We start from the raw sequence: 18,924 nt of genomic DNA, 5'->3' as shown, positions 1-18,924 counted from the left end.
TGTGTTCCTCTCATGTGCTTGTTACATACCCTGGGAAACCATTAACGGAAACTGGTTGGCAATCTGGTTATAATATTGAATGCTTAAGGATCAAGTTCCTCCTCTTTCCTTGGATCTTAGCATTTCGCATTCAACCCGCATTACTGGGTTTTCTTCTTCCTTTTCTTTTTCCTGGTATTTTAATGGTTAGAAATTTGTCTTTTACGTGGAAATGGCTGGAAAGACATATTTGCCAGCTGATGAGACTCTTTAACGAAGAAGAAGAATAAAGTATAGGGTTGACATAATTAATAACATACATATTCCTCAAGGATGATTAAAGGACAAACACATACAACTCCATCCTATATATCTTTCCAATATTCCTTAGGGATTCACGGTTTAATTAATCTATAAATTAAAAAAAAAGCTTATAAAATTAATTTTTCAATCATTATTTTCTTTATAATTACGTTTTTGATATCCCAATTAATCTTGCTTTAAGATTGAAGAATATAATTACACTCTAAATCGCTAATCGAATTAAAAATCAAAGTTAGGTCGTGCCGGATAAAGAAAAAGAGACAGAAGAAGTATATATTAGTACTTGAATGAAAGTTATTATTGCCAAATGCCTTTGCAGTCATTTTAATTTTTATTTAAATATGGATGACAAAATTGCACTAATTAAAAAAAAAATGTGAATGACAACTATTTTGGAATAATTATTTATGGGGAAAATACTGGTTTGTTTGATTATGCCTTGTCAACTTCCAACTCACATTGATTTCATATGTTGAGATTTGGATGAATAGAATATTTTAGTCTCCCAAAACTGACCAAATTTAATTATTTAGATCTTAAAGTATTGGCTAATCACTAATTTAGTTGCATGCATTGAATAATTATATTTAAGAAAAATCAGATTTAGAATAAGATTGGTATAATATCTACAAAAAACCCTTGAATTATTTATGAAAAGTTAAATATATTATATTCTTTTTTATATTTTTATTTTGAGTTAAATAAATTTTTATGATAATGGTTTATCATGTATCATTTTATGGGATTTGGTAATAACGTAAAACACTCACATGTCATAAAATATGGTAACGAGATGTATTGACATGACATGATGATATGATCGCGTGATAAATTACATTACATATTTTAATGTGAATATAAAAATAATAAATAGTGTTTTAATTAATCGTTAATTATAAATATCTATTTGATAAAAAATGTAATAAAAAATAATTTTATTTTTTAAAAAAATTCAAAAAAATTTTAAAGCATTATATCATTAAAATTTAATAAAGTTATCAATTATTGGTCTTGGATCCAATTATGTCAACTAGGCATTTTCCGAATGCCAGCCTGTTAGATTTTTTGACATTTTATTTCTAATTTTTTATTCTAAAAAAAGTATAATTATTAATTAAGAAAATAAAATTATTTAATAAAAAAAAAAGGAGTGTCGGTAGATTATAGTGGGAAAGAACAAAGAGGGAGAAGTATTGCCGGAACATCAATAAATCGTGCTCGTTGGGGGATTCCATGAATGCCGCGTGGCATGACTTTTAAAAGACTACGAAAATTCAACGGCTGTGATCGGGAATAAAGTCAAAGCGTGTGGGTCCCACTTTTCTCAACCCCAAAATATTTCTCTAGCTAGTGTAGAGAAAAATAAAAATTAAAAGAGGGTGAAAGCATAATTAATTTTAAATATGCTTCTGGTTAGTAATTCTTTTATTAGTAATAATCGTTGTGAAATTGGCCTGATAGGAAGTAGGATCAATCATTATGAGAAATAAATAAAGGACCACTTGAAGTAGTAGATCAAAGATGGAAATGACTTTCAAATATGACAAGTAGTATTGTTCAACATCAATTCATGGTGATGTAGCTTTTGATAACCCTTTTATCCAAAAGCAGTGGTGCTGCACATTTCATGACTATTCTACCTGAATACTCAGGGACAGATATCTGCACGAATTACAAAGAAGAACACTGGTCAGCCATCTGAAAAGAAAGCTCTTTCGATCTGTGAAGATGGGGTGTTTGCTAGTTTGTCATTGGTCCGATTGGAATTAGCGTTAGCAGTAGCAGTAGCACCATATTTAGCAAGTTATTCTCCTTTTTCACGTGGGGTTTTCCTGAGATCCTAAGCAACTTCTGCAGTCCTGGTAGATGGTGTATACCTTTCAGTCTACCCACTTTTGATCGAGCTGTACAAGCAAATTTATAAAATTTACACCTTTGTTCGATGAACCATACCTTTCTGCATATATCAGAGCAAGTTTTCTTTAACCTTCCTTTAGAGAAAAGAATGGAAATCAGTTTCAAATCCTGACTAGGGAACAGTACAAGATGGTTAAAGCTTCAGGTTTTTCTAAGTATTATTTAGTACTTTAAAGCTTGGGTGTATTCAAATCTCATTGACTTACGTGTCAAACGTCAAGTTTCTGTCAAACGAGTCATCATCAGTCGTTGTATCTGTCGCAGCTGCAACTTTCCTGGAATTGTGAGATCAAGGTGGTTGTTGAGTTCCAAACTATAAGAATGGGGACTAGGCTGATTAACGGAGGTGCTACTGCTTGTTGGTCGAGCAGAGACCTGAAAGAAGAAAAAGGGCACCGGAATCCTGAAGGTTTCCGGTGATTCAAGCTTTGAATAAGTCGAAACAATAATCACCTTCGTTCAGACTTAGTACCGTTATTAATTAGCTACGTCTCTGCTCGAGACTTCTTCTTGGCTTTCCCGTCCTTGGGTTCGGACAAAACTTTAACTTCCAAGTGACTGTAAACGTAGGAAGACAGACACATCCGTCTCTTCCTCAACTTTTGAGAATAGTCTTTTAAAAGTAAGACAGTGACGGCCGATAGTGGAAGAAAACGATACTTTCCTGTCGAGTTGCTTAAGCTCGGCCACCACGGAGACCCCCCAATTCTAAGATGAGTCAAATTGAGTGGAAGAAGGATAGGAAATTTTCTCAAAAGTTGTGGTAGATATTATGGCTTTTGATTTGCACCATTAGCCATACAAAGATTAGAGGTCTTAAATCTGTCGAGTCTATTATGATTTACAGTACTGATAGTAACCGTGAAAAAGATGACCATCATATGACAATGGAATCTCTGAAAATTCTAAGAGATTAATAACAGCAGTTACTGATATTGCATGTTCAATTACTATTATCTTGATTAATTAATCTAAACAATATGCAAATGGACAAAAGTACATGAAACGAGTAGTTGTTATGACCTTTGCCCATCATTAGATCAGAATGAAGAACAGGAGATTTTGTCACAAAGACCATGTATAGTTCACTGAATCTGTAGTTTGAACATCAAGTTTTGGCTCTGTCCACAACTGTACTAAATTTTCATTTCAACAACTATCTGGATGTATTCCTTGGCTGATACATGTACAAACTTTAATCATCCTACCCTATTCTAGCCTCTAGGGCCTGGATTAGAGAGGCATCTAGCTTGGTTCTAGGCATGAAGCATCATTCTAAGCTTCCAGCTGAAGATCATGAAAGTTGGTCCAAAACCAATGTGTTAAACATGGGATTATATGTTTTCAACCTTCCTCCATAGGGCATGTCGAAAATGGACCTCCATTGCATCTGATTGCCATCAGGAGAAAAGATATGCTGGAAGCTCTAAAGCATTTCACGTATGTATTATGCAGGGGAATGCAAGACCAACCCTTGAGTTTCAATGTTAAAGAAGAAAACCAGGATGGCCAATCTTTAAACTTATTCCCACAAATAAAAGTATCCCAGCATCGCCTTAGTTGTGAGCATCCATCAACACACAGCTTCAGATATATAATACACATTGTCTGACACTCTAGCATCTGAGGACACTGTCAAGTCCATTTGCTTCTGTGTGGCAACATCAAGGGATGGACACACAGTATGCATAATATCATGAAGCTTTGTGATCGTCTTCAAATCTCCACATTTAACATGACCCTGAGCAGCCAAAAGTTTCATAGTTTTGCCATTATCTCCTTGCTCACAAAGGCCAGTGACCAATGCAGAATAGGTGGCTGGAGATGGGGAAACCCCTTCTTCTATCATTTTCTCTAGCAAACCAGAGGCTTCACAAGTTTTACCAACTTTAAGATATGCATCAATCAATGTATTATAGGTAACAGCATTAGGAGCTAACCCCTTCAATGGAAGCTTACTGAAAAGCCTCTGTGCTCGATCCAGATTCCCTGATTTGCACAGTCCATTTATAAGAGCATTATAAGTAACAATATTTGGCTTAAGACCCACTGTCAGCATCTCATCCCGTAAACTGAATGCTTCATTGACATTACCAGAGGCTGAATAGCCATGAATCAAAGTGCAATACGTAAAATTATCTGGATTGAATCCTCGTTGCAGCAAAGCCGAAAAAAATCTTCTTGCATCATCGACCTTCCCTGACTTGCACAATCCTGCCATGGCTATATTATACACCACATTGTTGGGCAGAGAAAAACTTTTGGCACTTTCATCAAGAGTATTTGCAATTTTCTGAATATCCCGACATCTAACATCAGTCTTCAAGCTATCCAAACCCAAGTGAGCTAAAACAGGATCAGTACCTAGCATCTTCTGCAGCAGTAAATTTGCCTCATCAATCCTGCCAAGCCTGTACAGGCAACTGACTATTTTGCTGCAAATGATTATGTTGGGTGCAAACCCTTTCTCAATCATCTCAAAATATATGCTAAATGCTTTTTTCAAGTCTCCTACATCACACCAACCGGTAATCAGAGCCCCATAAGTAACAAGATTAGGGGCTAGTCCCCTGGTAAACGTTTCAGTAAGAAGATCCCCTACTTTGATCAATTTTCTAGATTTGAAAACTCCACTAATTAGAGAATTATACATTTCAATTGTAGGAAAAATTGCTTCCCTTTCCATCTTATCTTTAAGTTTTAAAGCATCTTCAATTTCTCCAATTTTACAATATCCATCAATCAGGATTCTATATGTTATTACATCTGGTAAGCACCCTAGTTCCTTCATTTTGCCAAATATCTCTTTCGCTTCATCCATTTTCCCTATCTTACATAGTCCATTAATCATTGTATTAAAAACAATCCTATTTTTGGAAACGCCCCTGGCTAAAATACTTTTCCAAAATCCTAAAGCTCTTTCAACTTCTCCCATCTTGAAAAACACACAAAGCAGAGTACAACAACTGACCTCATCAGGGAGCAACCCTCTTTTGAGCATCACATGCCAAAGGTGCAAAGCATCATCAAAGGAACCTGCACGACATAAACCCTTGAGAAGGGTATTGTAAGTTACAACACCTGGTTCAATTCCTTCCTGAAGCATCTCATCACAAAGCTTGAAAGCCTCACTCATATGGCCCATTCTACAATACCCATCCACAAGAGTATTATAACAAAATGAATCCGGCTTTATGTTCCAACCACTCATACACATCAACACTCTCTCTGCCTCATGAGTTTGACCAAACTTACAATACCCGTTGATCAACGAATTGCAAACAAACAAATTCATCTTCAACCCCATTTTCAGCATCTCTTCCTGAATCCTTATAGCATTATCCATTTTACCAACTTGACAATAACCATCTAACAGCACACCATAAGCAAATTCATCCGCAACCATCAACTCCTCCTCCATCTCTTTAACCACCTTCTCTGCTTCCTCCATCTGACGTTGTTTACAATAACCCTTGATCAACATTGTATAGGTAACCACATTCCTCGAAATCCCTTTCTCAAACATCAACTTAAACACTCTTTTCGCTCCCTCCATATCTCCCAAACCAACAAACCCATCAATCAAACTATTATAACTAACCACATTCAACTCAAAACCTGAATTCTCCATTTCTCTAACAAATTCCACTGCTCTCTCCGCTCTCCCTTCTTTACAATACGCATTAACAATTATCGAACACGTAAAAACATCTGGCACGATCCCAATCCTGATCATCTGCTCATAAACAAGTACAGCCGTATGACTTTCCCCATTCTTAACCAAATTACTCAACAAACAATTACATGATCTTAAACTGGGGACACGACCGTACTTTCCCATATTATCAAACACATTCAAAGCATTTTTAATCAACCCTTTTTCAGCATAAATTTTCAATAACATATCGAAAACCAAGGGAGAAAATTTAAATTCCTTATAAACTCTGACGAGCTCATTCCAAACTAAAAAAGAAGAGTGCTTGTTCTTACATAAACCGACCAATTCGGATAAATGAGCTCTGGTTTCATCATACATGCGAGCTCGAGACAAGATGTGGACGACTATGCAATACGACGTGATGTCTGGTCGGAATTTTTGTTGCTTCGAAGCTAATTTGAAGAAATAGAAGGAAGCGTTGGGGTTTAGTTTGAGGCTTCGGAGAACGGAATCGAGGAGTTCATTGGAGAAGTCGAAAGAGAGGTCGTTGAGGGCGTTGTAACGGCCTAGGATGAGGAGTCGGGTGATCCGGGAGATAAGGTCGGGTCGGGTGATATTGAATTCTTCCCGGAGTTTCCAGTGGAGTGGAGAGGACGCGTGGAAGGATTGGAGCGGGCGGTGGACATAAGAGTGCAGTGAAGGAGCGTGGAGCCGAAAGTACCTGAGCATTGGGTTTAATCTTCTCAGTTATGAAACAATCGGCATTTCCGGCCGTTGGAGAAGAATCAAAAATTGCATGCCAAGGTTTTGACTTGGAGCATGAAAACTTTTGCGGCGAGGAAATGCTTCAATTTCCATGCCGACTCTGCAGTTGAAAGGGAAGAGATGGGGGCATTCGACACTGTAGTTGAAGACTTGAAACTTGAATTGGGTTAATATGGCCCGTTTAATAGGAAAGGAATGGGCTTTTCATTGGGCCGATTTCTTGGCTATCCATTGCTGTTAGCGGACATGGTATGAGGACATCGAATCCAACATAAACTCCGGTTGTACTTCGATTGTCAATGTCCTGTCTCTGTCAAGTGGAAACTCACTTGAATTTTCGTGGTTGCTCAGCTCGTCACAATGCCTGGTCTTGTTCTAACAGGTTTCAATCCGGGCACAAAGATTTTGCCAAAGACTAGTGACTGAACTTTCACGGACTCATTTCTGTGGCAGTCATTGAGTAATTACTTAGAATACCCTGCCACTACCACCCCAGCTCCAAGCTTTTGAGCTGTTGAGGATGGAAAGGTTCCTCCCGCCATTTCATTTTCTTGAAGGTGACATTGAATCTTTTTCCCCCTTATGGGGACAACATATGTATAAATACGTTTCCAGCAAGTCCGGACCGGAAGGCTGCCGGGGTTCATGAACTCTGCCAATACCACAATCTCGCACTTTCCATTGCCATTTTCTATGTACCTCAGGCTCAGCGGTTCATCTAGGTGCAATCAGATTTTGAAGAGGCGGAAGTATCAACGAAAGCAGTTAGAGACAAATGAAAAGGGTGAAAAGTCAATAATCCTTCAAAGTCATTGGTTGATATTCACCATTATTAAGGCCAAAAGGAAGGAAAAAAGTTTCCCACTTTTTCCATATTTTCTCAGTCACTTTCCAAAAGGAATTAATACAATTTGTACGAAGGTCAGTAGTTTGGCCCCTCCCTAGAAGGCAAAGAAGCTGCGTAGCAACTTCGGCCTCTTTAGTCTTCCAATCAGCGCAACTTCTACGCAAGACTAGATGTTCCCCTTTGTAACTCTGTTTACAAATTGCATAGCAATGTGAAAATCCCAGGGTAAATTTCTGACCAAACTATTCTTTTCGCTAGTATATATAATATACATATTATAGAGTTTATCCTTAGCTCAAGTTATTCCTCCTGAACAAAGTAGTTTCCAATGGAAATTGCTAGTATTTCCAAGCCTATTAAATGGTTCTCCAACAAGAGTTTAAGGTTAAGCTTTCCTCGACTTCGCTCGAAATCCAAATCCTCAAGCTCCTTGCCATCACCAACTGTAATTCGTCCACCAACACCTAATATCAGTACGAAAGAAGAAGATCTTCAAGTTGTCTTTCGTCGTTTTGATAGTGACGGAGATGGTAAGATTTCGAGCGAGGAACTCAGTGCTTACTTCGCCTCCATAGGCGACTACGTATCAAGACAGGAAGCTCAAAGGGTCATCAAAGATTTCGACAACAATGGCGACAACCGGTTGGAATTCAATGACTTCGTCAAGTTGATGGAAGGAGGCAATGAGGGTGACGATGATATTAAAAGAGCGTTCGAGATGTACGAGGTTGACAAAGGCTGTGGGTGCATCACGCCGGTAGGTTTGCAGCAGATGCTTAACCGTCTAGGGGATGTGAAATCGTATGAAGAGTGCGTTGCCATGATTCGAGTGTTTGATCTTGATGGCAATGGAGTGCTTGACTTCCATGAATTTCAACAAATGATGAGAGGTGAACCATAGAAAAAAGTAGTGTAAGTAGAGTCTATTCATATATGTGTTCTACCAGGCACTAGCAGCTGAACGTCCCTACGTTTTTCCATTGAAATTATGTATGGAGAAATCTTGTTAATTTACTTTCCATGTTTGTTTCTTTGTGGGTAGTGGGTTCATCAGTGTTTTAAGTGCTTTTTAAGCCTTTTGGCAGTAATACCATGGTCAAGGCTTTCTCTGTATTGTCACTAGTATCAAATTCAATCAATAAAAAAGTGTGAATGATAAAACAAATATATCTGTTCTAAACTTGTAGACAAAATTGGTAGTTTGCCTGTTCAGTCATGGTTTAACGAGAGACTTGACTAGGGTCAAGAATAACCAAGGTCTTGTATCTTCCTTCATTTCCACACCCAGACGGGCCCAGCCCCGTAAACCAAGCAAGGCAACGGTCCTTGTAAGCTTCAATTATGCTGGAAAATAATAGACAAAGATATACATGAATTCGATTTTCAATCATTCATAATTGTTGTGGGAAAATCCCACTTTGTTGATAATCAAGAATTAGACTGTGAGTTATAAGTATAAATCGCACCTGAACATTTGATTTAATAATTAATGTATGATTACTGTCTAATAAAATCGTGAAGCCTAACCTCAGATCAAACAAAATTATATAACAAAAGGAGACATTGAGTTGATTATCCAAATCTGGGGGTAGCTCAAAAACCTTTGATAGGGGTGGCAAGGCTTGGATTCACGGGTTTGTTCAGGAGGTATGCAGTCAAATGTTATGACAGTCCAGGAATACTACAGCAAACAAGCTTGTATCACGGGCCAGCATATATTTAGATAAACTTGAGACTAAACTAATGGAAGTGGGGTCTTAAGAATTTTCCTTTGAAAAAGAAAGAAATCGTTTGTTATTGAACGTAAAAATTTGGGTAAAAAACGTTGAGTCATTCTTTGTATTTTTGCAAGTAGGATCATTAAACTAATGAAGCACCTCCTGAGGAAATTACACATTTTTGTAGCCTACGTAAGGAGTTGCTGTTTGAGTCAACAAACTCTGATTTACTGCAATATTTTATAATCCTTAAACGCGTTTATCCCAACATTAATCCCAGCAGGCAGCAGGCAGCAGCTAGCATCCTTCAAATTCATATTCTCCAATCCGCAAATTGTTTCGTCTTGACTTTCACCATGAATCAGTTCCTTTTCTGCTTCCTCTTACTCAATGTTTTCACTTTATACATAACTGCTCAACAAAACTACTCAGGGAATTCAGCGTTGGGTTGCAGTAACAATGATGAATCAGGTCCTTCTTCAGCGTTTCTTTACACTTGCAATGGCCAAGTGCGATATTGCCAGGCCTTTCTTATCTACAAGTCTCAACCTCCTTTTGACACAGTTCCCAGCATTTCAGCTTTCACATCTTCGAACCCGGCAGAGCTTGCTACCATCAATAATGTAACACGGCATGCGGAGTTCCCAACTGGTAAAGAGGTAATCATTCCTGTAAATTGTTCTTGTTTAGGCCGGTATTATCAGGCAAACACCAAGTTTCACATTTCAAGCATTTACGGCACCTATCATACTATAGGAACCAAGGCATACCAGGGATTATCCACATGTAGCTCCCTTAAACGTGCAAATCCACATAGTGAATACAAATTGGTTCCTGGAAATGAATTGAAAGTTCCACTTCGATGTGCTTGTCCAACAAGGTATCAGATTAAAGGTGGAACAAAGTATCTGCTGACTTACTCTATTAGCTTGGGGGATAATATTCCAGACATCAGTGATAGGTTCAATGTGAGCAGAAAGAGCATTGATGATGCAAATGGTTTGGAAGAAAAACAAACTATTTTCCCTTCCACAACAATCCTAATTCCTTTGCCAACGAAACCTTCAAGTTCACAAACCATAATTCACAAGGACCAACCGCATGATTCACCTCCAATTGTAAAATATCCTGAAAGACATAGATCAAAGAGGAAATTGTATGAGGGGCTTATAATCGCAGCAGCTTGTTCTATGCTGGTTCTTATCATCATCCTGTTCACCATCTTTATGTTCAATAAGAGAAAGGATGGAGTTCCTCGGAGTGGCCATGAAAGAACGAAGATCAATCATGTATTGTCAGAAGACCTCCGAGTTGAAATTGCAAGCTTTGACCAAGGCTTGAGAGTTTTTGCATTTGAGGAGATAAAGAAAGCCACACAAAATTTCAGTTCCATGAACAGAATAAGCGGTTCTGTTTACCGCGGTGGTTTTGGTGGGAAGATCCTGGCTGTGAAAAGAATGAGACTAGACGTATCTAAGGAGGTACAACTGCTGAAGAATATCAATCATTTCAATTTGATAAAGCTTCAAGGTGTCTGTGAAAATGGTGGCTCTTTCTATCTTGTTTTTGAATATATGAAAGAAGGGTCTCTAAGGGATTGGCTTTGCAATCAAAGCCCCGATGAGACTGGGAGCTGGACGAAGAGGATTCAGATTGCTTTGGATGTTGCTTATGGACTTCACTATCTTCACAGTTTTACCAAACCTGCCTATGTGCACGGCGACATTAAGAGCAGCAATGTTCTGCTAAACGGTGGTCTAAGGGCCAAAATTACAAACTTCAGCCTCGCGAGAGCGGTGGTCCACGAAACAAGCAGCGTTGCTCAGACAACACGTGTTGTTGGGACCAGAGGTTATATGGCACCTGAGCATGTACAGACAGGGCAGGTTACTTCCAACATTGATGTCTATGCTTTTGGAGTTTTGCTGTTGGAACTGATTACTGGCAAAGATGCCATCATTACACAAGATGGAAGAGAAATACTGCTGTCAGCAACAGTTGTTTCCATGATGGAAAAAGACAATGCAGAAGCTGAGCTCGATTCCCTCATCGATCCTAGGCTAAAATCTGATAATCGGACAGAATTTGCACTTCGGATGGCTCAATTAAGTGTAGCCTGCTTGACAGAAGAACCAACAAGGAGACCAAGCATGGAGGATGTAGTGTCAGTTCTGTCCAAAATTCGGGCAGACCTATTTTCATAGCAGCCATTGTAAGTTTATTTTACTATATAAGATACAGTTCTGTAAATTCTGACTAATTTTAGAAGTCAAGCCAATTGTTGAGTGGAACTTACTTCAGAAAATTTAATTCCTTGGAAACAAGCAATAAAAAGATGTCATATTGTGATTTTGATTATTTTTATTGCAATTATACATGAAATGAAATTTACCTTAAAATGAAAGAGATTTAATGAGCACGAGTTTTAAAAACTAAAAATTTATAAAAATGAAGGGTGGCACTGAGAGCCACAAGGAATGAACATCGGTAGTTCTTCTAAAATCTACTCTGTGGAGATATGATCCTATGTGGTTGGGGCCTTTGGTTCTAATAGGAAAAGGCCCAGCTTTTAACTCTTTGAAAGAATAGGGAAGCATGTTTTTGGGAATTTTGGGACTTGGGATTTCAGTAAGGGAACCTCCCAGTCATCCGAATATGTTCAAGGGTTCTTCTAAGACCATATTTATAAACTGCCTGATGGCCTGCTCTGAAACCATCTCCATACACAGGGGAAGTGTCTGATTCAATTTGGTGCTTGAAGAACTCCCCAAGCTTCCCCTCAAATTGAGGTCTTTTGCCCTTTTGTAATCTACTAGAAGCAGAGGATGAAGCTGATGCAACATTGCTGCTTGAAGCATATTCGAGTTTGCTAAGTAACCACATGTGTGCTAACACCTGACAAATACCCTCCTCAACATCCTGACTAAGAGTCCGGAAACCTAGCAAACAATAACCATATATGTCAATGTCTTCCATATGGGGGAAAAAGAAACGATTTTTTCTACATATTATGAAGGAAAGAGGAAGAACCTTGAAGTCGCATCCATGCATGCATCATCTCATGGGCTAAGATTGACCCCGTTAGTAACCTACATGGTCAAAAATTTTGATTTTGCATCAAATACATCAGCATTGTTTAAACTAGCAGATTTAAGAGCAACATCAAAGCTAGCATCATCTGCTACAAATATGCCAGGTTTGCAAAAAGAGCATTTAGGTCTTTATAAGACAAAGAAGAGGCTATCAGGACTACAATTCTTTCATTCAATCCCCATAGACTCCATCCTTTTTTTCTTTTCTCTTTTACCCTTGATTCAATTACTCCATTGCTTTTAAAACCATAGACATGTAATGACTATAGAACCCGACAGCAACATTTTATGTATCTTCATCTTGGGGGCTGCCTGCTCGTCAAGCCTGTTTAAGAATTAAGGCATACATGACTGAAGTAGTTATGATTAATTAAACTGATCTAGACCATTTTTCACCTTTTCCCCTCATTGTTTCTGTGGATTAATAAGATAAAAAAAAACATGAAATTGCTATGTGCTAAGCAAGTAACATAAATATCTCCTTTGTTCCATCTTCTGCATCTAATTAACTTGTACTGAGTCTCTATTTGTATGTTATAAAAAATTGTTTGATTACATGGGGACCTATTAATGCATATGTAAAAGCAATCATGACAAGCAATACAATACCTTGGCAGGCCATATAAAATGAGGATCGCAGTCACCTCACATCGACGTGTCAGTTTGCAGGGCTCTGTTATCATGTCCATGGCTCGATTTCCTGTCCCAAATCTTGGTTGCCTTAGAATCTGATGATTTCAGGTTGAAGATAGTATGAATCTCTGAGCAATACAAAAACTACTAATGAAAATTTTCAAGTTATCATACATTAAAGCAAAAGAGAATTTTAAATATTCTTACAGTGCTGACAGTTTGTTCCTCAGAGAGGCAGAGTCCTCTAGTCTCTGGCATATGATAATGGCCCTGCCCAAGACAACATTTTAGAACACAATTGTAGAATATAAAGAAGTGACCAAACATTAAATCATTCTACATGGTATTTCCATGACATCTAGAAGCAGAAGTAAGCCTATATTTTTTCAACATCAGTCAGACATGACTGAAAAGATGTTGCGTCAACATATGATATTGCAAAGGAAAAACGTCTTAGAAATTATGATTTATGTCATTCTTTAAGCATTTTTGCCCTTACATTCTTTTCTCCCTCTCTGGCTTCATTCAAAGCTTGCCTTTCAACCAGGAGTAATGGAACTTGCTGCTCCACTTTCATATTTAAACCTTCATAAAATTCTAGTATATCCAGATAAAGGGGTTGGCATTGCTTGGTATCCATAACTGCAGAGTCCAGACACTCTAGGCAGAGCTTCCGTCCATCATTAAGGGCAACATATCCTGTGTCTTGTGGCTGCATATTAGGAGGAAATGTGTCATACTTTCTCAACCTTTTCTCTTTTCTTCTTCAGAAATAGTAGCCAAGATTTAACTTAGGAAACTTAAGTAAGCTTACAAAGATGCATGTATTTCATCATACTCACCTCCATTCGCTCACAGCTGCAGCACCGTGGAGTACCGTCATGTTCATGAGAAGGGCAGTACTTCTGGATCCAAAAAGGATGTGCCCTATATTCAATAAGACCAGCAGGGTTTGTTGGAATCTGTCAAAAGTATATATCCCAGAAGACAACACCAACTAGCAATGAGTGATGTGCATAAGAAATAGAAGATTTACTTTCTTCTGTTTCAAAACCACATAAAAAACAGTATATAATATAAGATATGAACATGATATGCATATAGAGGTTTCCCATGATATGCATTCAGATGTTGAAACATGAAACTGCATCCAAGGGCATTAACTATACACTATGCTTTTTGCCATCATATCTGCATAAGACTCTATTCAGATGACACTTATATTTACTTGTGTGACCTTCAGGATTTTGGTTTATTTAGCACTTGAAATTCATTATTAGGTAAGAAAAACTGGATAACATAAGAAACACACTCATGATTCGGTATTACTATAAGATTGTTATTGACATTCATTTGAAATATATATATATGCACTGAAACATGCACCAAATCACAAATAATCCTGCCATAAATGTTTATGCATTGAATGGAGTACCAACAGCACAAATTCATATTAGATAACATAAGCCTGATGCAAGGGAAAAAAGCTTACAAAGTCGTTGCAGACATCACATTTAGGATGGTACCGCTCCTTGTAGCAAGATTTATGAAAACGATAATTCCCAGACATAGAGAACTACAGAAGAAAGTATGCATTAAAGTTAGCTTATTCATATCTCAAAACATCTAATGAAGGAACTTAAGACAGCAACATTAATAGCCACCAAAAAGTCTACTAAGAATGTAAATTTGTACCTCATAATCAGAAATTGGAAGGTTGCAGGCATGGCAACGGAAACATTCTGGATGCCAAAATGCATTCAGGCAATTTAGAAATCTTCCATGACCAATCTCAGTATTGCAACCAGCACATATCCTACCAAAAATGAAATATTTGATCATGGGAGCAAAAAGGATCAGGCTATATAATGTAGCAACAAATTTTTTATACAATGCAGCATAATTGATGCCAAGAAAAGCCATTATCATCATACATTCGCAAGAAAAAAGCTCAAAGATAAATCAATATTTAAGCCCTGATTAATTGAGCCGGTATGAGATAGATATTGCAGCTAATGACATATTCATATACCTGTATCCCATCGGAAAATGGACTGGCATAGGTTGATACATATTTGCATTTTCATACTGGGGAGGAGGTTCAAAGTTCAAGCTTTCTTGTAAGGCTCTAGCAAGTTGCTCATCTTCCTCTAGTTGATATTCATCATCTACCCAATAATTTGAGAAACTTAAGATTATAAGGAAAAGTAAGGAAGAAAAAGAATTACAATTGGATGGTAATATAAAAAAAATCTCAATTCATTTTATTAGAAAATAATTGGTTGATATCATAAAGTACAGCTGACAAGAACATTCATGGTAACATCAGGTAGACATGCTACTCACCTATTACCTTTCTCCCTTTCTGACTTTCCCCTAGCAGGGATAGGGCAATAGCACGATCTACATCTTCATTCTCCAGCTCCTGCCATGCATCCTACATTCATTGTTGAGACCAAGATGTGACATAGGAAACACCTTAGAAGCTAATTAGACTAACTCAAATAGTCCAATGATTTATTTGTATAAGAAAGTATCCTTTAGAACCAATGCTTCATAATCTAATTTGTAACATGTCTACTACACAACCTAGCCAAATCCATCAAGTGATAAGACCTTATGTATATCCTACCAGTAGCATTGCAGGGAGTAGGATGGGATCAAATCATACAAAAAGTTGAGAACACATAAATAGCAATATGGAAAGAGAAATGGAGAAACAGTCACAGATATAAATACCCCTGAGACAGAAGGAGCATTAAATTGGGGATGAGGATCCTCCACATAATTTCCATGATGATGCCCCTCTGAAAATTTATGGGCACAGCCTTTAAATATTTTTTTAATCCAATCCATAATGCAGAACGTTATCTGCTCATGGTAAACAAGGTTTCCACCTGCAAATAGAACATACATTCATGCTAATCAACAAACAGATATTGCAAACTCTAAATAAATTTAAAAACAAATTCAGTAAATTCAGAAGGCCAAAACGAAGAAAGTTACACAAATCATGCTTAGATAAAAGGAAGAAATGTATACTTTTAACTGAAAAATCATCAATCAACAAAGCTTGACAGAAGCTTCACCATTCTAATGTAGAAGATTAAAACGCAGCAAATAACATAAAGGGGAAAATACCAAGTAACAGTCATTTTATCGAGCCAAAACCGGTTCCTAAAGAATATAATCATAGTGGATCATAAGCAGCCTAGAAGAGAAGAATGCTAACGAGACTCGATAGGCTAGGCAGTTAAACTATTTTCTGTTTAATAACAGCGGTTCATACATATAGACATCAAACAAAAACTGCCTACTATAGGTTATATTATATCAGTTCAGCTGCATTTGTCATTCAATGCAAGCAAGTCAAACCAGGATAAACAATTAGCAATCAAAATCACCCACCTGGCATTCTGCTAAGCCAGAATGCTTAAGCTAAAAATGAGTGCAAAGCATCAAAATTCTCTCCAGACCAAGTGAATATAAAGAGAGGTAGAAAGAAAGAGAAGGAGAAGAAACAACGGAAAACAGATTCTTTCCAGCTCAGGATGCCCATAAAATTCATGACATATAACGACTGAATTGCAGGTTCATAAAGAACAAAAGGTAAAGAATCAAACAAGTGGAGAAATAACTCACCTCAAACAAACCAAAATCCTGCAGCAAAGGGTGGAAGAAGACTGCAGAAGAGAACTAGATCAGACAAGATCTCCAAATTAACCAAAAAAGTTTCAATTTTTCCAGTCTGTATAAAGCTATATATTCCCCCTCTCACCCTTTTCTTCTTTCCTTTTTTCTTTTCTCTCTTTTTTGTGTATGAGAATGAATAATCTATTGAAGAAGACAAAGAACAAGGAAGAACAGTGACACCTTTTATTCTTTTGACTCCAAAGAAGAATCTATCACACCTACAACCCTCAAAAATAAATTTGAAATATAAAAAACAAAAGCTGGGGAATTTTGTTTAACGTGGTAAGAAATAGGAAGACAAATAAGCTAAGAATACAGGTGTTCTTCAACTGTACGCAAATTCAAAGTCAAACATGAAGCAAGCGTACAACTTTGAAGAATTTTTGTCATAACGCCAAAGGGATTGACGAAGATTCATCAAACCCAATTGGGCATTTCATTCACTCTTTCTTCTTTCCCCTCCTAAAATTTAGAAAGCTTTAATCTTTACATGTGGGGTTCTTCTAATTCTTCCACTAGAAGACCCCGCTCAACAAAAAGGAGCAAGCTTTCTTTGTTTAAAGGGTAAAAAAAAGTGAAAAAAAAAACAAAAAAGTGATTTTTTTAATAAAATTTAACTGTTTTCTTTTTTTGGTACTACCGCTTTGGCTTGGCTTATCCTGTTCAAAGTTGCTAACAGATCAAAAGTTTAGAAGACTAAAAGGGGCGAATAACTGATCTTAGGATGTCGAAGAGACCGAGATCATTTAAAATATAAAAAATTAAATAAAAATGGGGGAAAAAAAGGAAAAAGAAAAAGAAAAAAAGAATAAACTCTTTGGTAAAGATTCCAGTTCCACTAGCTTGCAAAAAGGGTTTTAAAAAAAGGGAATATCTAATGACTCACAAAGTGATTGAAAAAGTTCCAACCCACAACAAAAAATTTTCTCTCCTCTTTCTCTTTCTGTCTAACAATCAATCTCCCTTAAAATCTCTTTAACATTTGTGCATGGCTCTTCATTTTATTATATGGCCACATGCACAATGTTAATTTAGATATAATTGAATGTATACAATAGAAAGTGACAATATGGGATTTATATATATTATTATAATTTGTTAGAAAAATATTATAATTATAATGACTTGTCTTTGAAACATTCTTTGCAGATGACACATAATTGGATATGATTGCAAAGGTTTTTATCATTACCATCATAAAATTCAGATAAAGATGATTCAAATCTCCCCTTATCCCCCCCCAAAAAAGGATTGTTATACATTGGTGACTTCTATCTTTGGTCAAACAAATCAACTTTTGAGTTTAATTGCTGCATTTACTGCTATGGATTACTAAACTAATTAGCTTGTAAATTCATTTATAGATTAAACAATGAGTAATGATGCCTTTATGACTGCAATTTCTTTTATTAAACATGTAAATGGAAATGATATTAGGTTAATCTAGACTACTGAAATTAAAAGAAAAAACACTGCATATTCTTGTTTGAGTTGCAAGCAGTGGTTGCTAGCAAGTCAATGTCAACAAAGATGGCTTTGGTTGAGGCTATCCCTAAGCTAATGTCTTTCCCATATAGGCAGATATGTCTCTCTTTTTTTTTTGTTGTTGTCTGGTTTGGTTTGAAGTTCACATGTAAAAACCACTGTGACATGTCCCAAACTCCAAAACCGTAGGCTCCACAAGAAAAGGGTTTAGAGGGAAGTGTCTAATGAGCCTGCCAAACCCTTTGTTTTTAAATGGCAAAATGGCCTTCTAGAGATCTATACCAGTAGTTGACCACTTCTTCTCAAATGTGAAACCGAAATTTTGGTCTCTAACCCAATTTGCAGACGCGTTGCATAAGAAGATTGCAAAGGCTTCATCATACAATGAATTGACCATCATTGGATTGTGGGTTGAGTCACCTGGTTTTGGTCAATACATTGAGAGCTGACATGAAAGCTTGAATATAGGAAAACAAATACATGCATACAAATTACAAATTCAACAGTGGTTTCATGTTAGTGTCTTTGTCTATAAGAAATGTGAATTTTTTATTTATAATTTAATAACAACAATTGTCATTTAATATAAAAGTACAAAATTTATCACAAAAAAATTATAGATTAAGATATTCACATTTTAAAAATAATTTAAATACGTTAATTCTGAAAGGTATTTTAAAAGTTAAAGGAGATTCGGGCTTTTCTTTTCCTAAGGTTATTTTTTTTTCTAAAAACTGTTGTTAATTAATTTGGATGACTTATGAAGTAACAACCCTTAGTTTTATAGATATACTAATGGACTTTCATCCATTA

At 36.8% G+C, this 18,924-nt stretch overlaps 3 protein-coding genes and 1 pseudogene across 5 annotated transcripts; 2 read left to right on the top strand and 2 right to left on the bottom strand.

Moving 5' to 3' along the window:
- Positions 1-3,280: 3,280 nt before the first annotated feature.
- On the bottom strand, positions 3,281-7,184 carry LOC18591329 (Pentatricopeptide repeat (PPR) superfamily protein). Of its 2 annotated transcripts, none has more exons than XM_088808901.1 (2): positions 6,600-7,184; positions 3,281-5,956 (listed from the first exon to the last, which is right to left on the bottom strand). In XM_088808901.1, exon 2 carries the CDS (start codon positions 5,954-5,956, stop codon positions 3,794-3,796), a length of 2,163 nt encoding a protein of 720 aa, XP_088665027.1. In that variant the 5' UTR covers positions 6,600-7,184; the 3' UTR covers positions 3,281-3,793. The 2 variants fall into 2 exon arrangements, with proteins under 2 accessions (XP_088665027.1, XP_088665026.1); XM_088808900.1 differs by lacking the exon at positions 6,600-7,184 and adding an exon at positions 6,211-6,401.
- A 332-nt stretch (positions 7,185-7,516) lies between these two features.
- LOC18591328 (putative calcium-binding protein CML41 pseudogene) lies at positions 7,517-8,655 on the top strand (annotated as a pseudogene).
- An 814-nt stretch (positions 8,656-9,469) lies between these two features.
- LOC18591327 (lysM domain receptor-like kinase 4) lies at positions 9,470-11,566 on the top strand. The gene has a single exon (XM_007017384.3). It carries the CDS (start codon positions 9,565-9,567, stop codon positions 11,410-11,412), a length of 1,848 nt encoding a protein of 615 aa, XP_007017446.2. The 5' UTR covers positions 9,470-9,564; the 3' UTR covers positions 11,413-11,566.
- Positions 11,567-11,631: 65 nt separating this feature from the next.
- On the bottom strand, positions 11,632-17,394 carry DA1. 2 transcript variants are annotated; one of them, XM_018125898.2, is made up of 12 exons: positions 16,576-17,394; positions 15,673-15,830; positions 15,280-15,370; positions 14,966-15,101; positions 14,629-14,749; positions 14,426-14,509; positions 13,776-13,895; positions 13,433-13,645; positions 13,141-13,203; positions 12,910-13,028; positions 12,239-12,297; positions 11,632-12,147 (listed from the first exon to the last, which is right to left on the bottom strand). In XM_018125898.2, the coding sequence occupies exons 2-12, from the start codon at positions 15,787-15,789 to the stop codon at positions 11,834-11,836; spliced, it is 1,437 nt and encodes a 478-aa protein (XP_017981387.1). In that variant the 5' UTR covers positions 15,790-15,830; positions 16,576-17,394; the 3' UTR covers positions 11,632-11,833. The 2 variants fall into 2 exon arrangements, with proteins under 2 accessions (XP_017981387.1, XP_088664979.1); XM_088808853.1 differs by lacking the exon at positions 16,576-17,394 and having other exon boundaries at positions 15,673-15,849.
- Between the last annotated feature and the right edge of the window lie 1,530 nt (positions 17,395-18,924).

Source organism: Theobroma cacao, chromosome 8 (assembly GCF_053813885.1).
Source record: "Theobroma cacao isolate CCN51 chromosome 8, ASM5381388v1, whole genome shotgun sequence".
NCBI lineage: Eukaryota > Viridiplantae > Streptophyta > Magnoliopsida > Malvales > Malvaceae > Theobroma > Theobroma cacao.
This window is presented reverse-complemented; position numbering and strand designations above follow the sequence as displayed.

Excerpts from the sequence above, each read along its gene's own strand:
- LOC18591327 (XM_007017384.3), top strand. The coding sequence starts at position 9,565 with ATGAATCAGTTCCTTTTCTGCTTCCTCTTACTCAATGTTTTCACTTTA.
- DA1 (XM_088808853.1), bottom strand. The coding sequence starts at position 15,849 with ATGTATGTTCTATTTGCAGGTGGAAACCTTGTTTACCATGAGCAGATA. Across the intron at positions 14,510-14,628 it reads TTCCAATTTCTGATTATGAG|TTCTCTATGTCTGGGAATTA; the intron begins GTACAAATTTAC and ends TTTCTTCTGTAG. Across the intron at positions 13,646-13,775 it reads GCAGCTGTGAGCGAATGGAG|CCACAAGACACAGGATATGT; the intron begins GTGAGTATGATG and ends CCTAATATGCAG.
- LOC18591329 (XM_088808900.1), bottom strand. The coding sequence starts at position 6,252 with ATGATGAAACCAGAGCTCATTTATCCGAATTGGTCGGTTTAT. Across the intron at positions 5,957-6,210 it reads ATCCGAATTGGTCGGTTTAT|ATGATCAGGATTGGGATCGT; the intron begins GTAAGAACAAGC and ends GTTTATGAGCAG.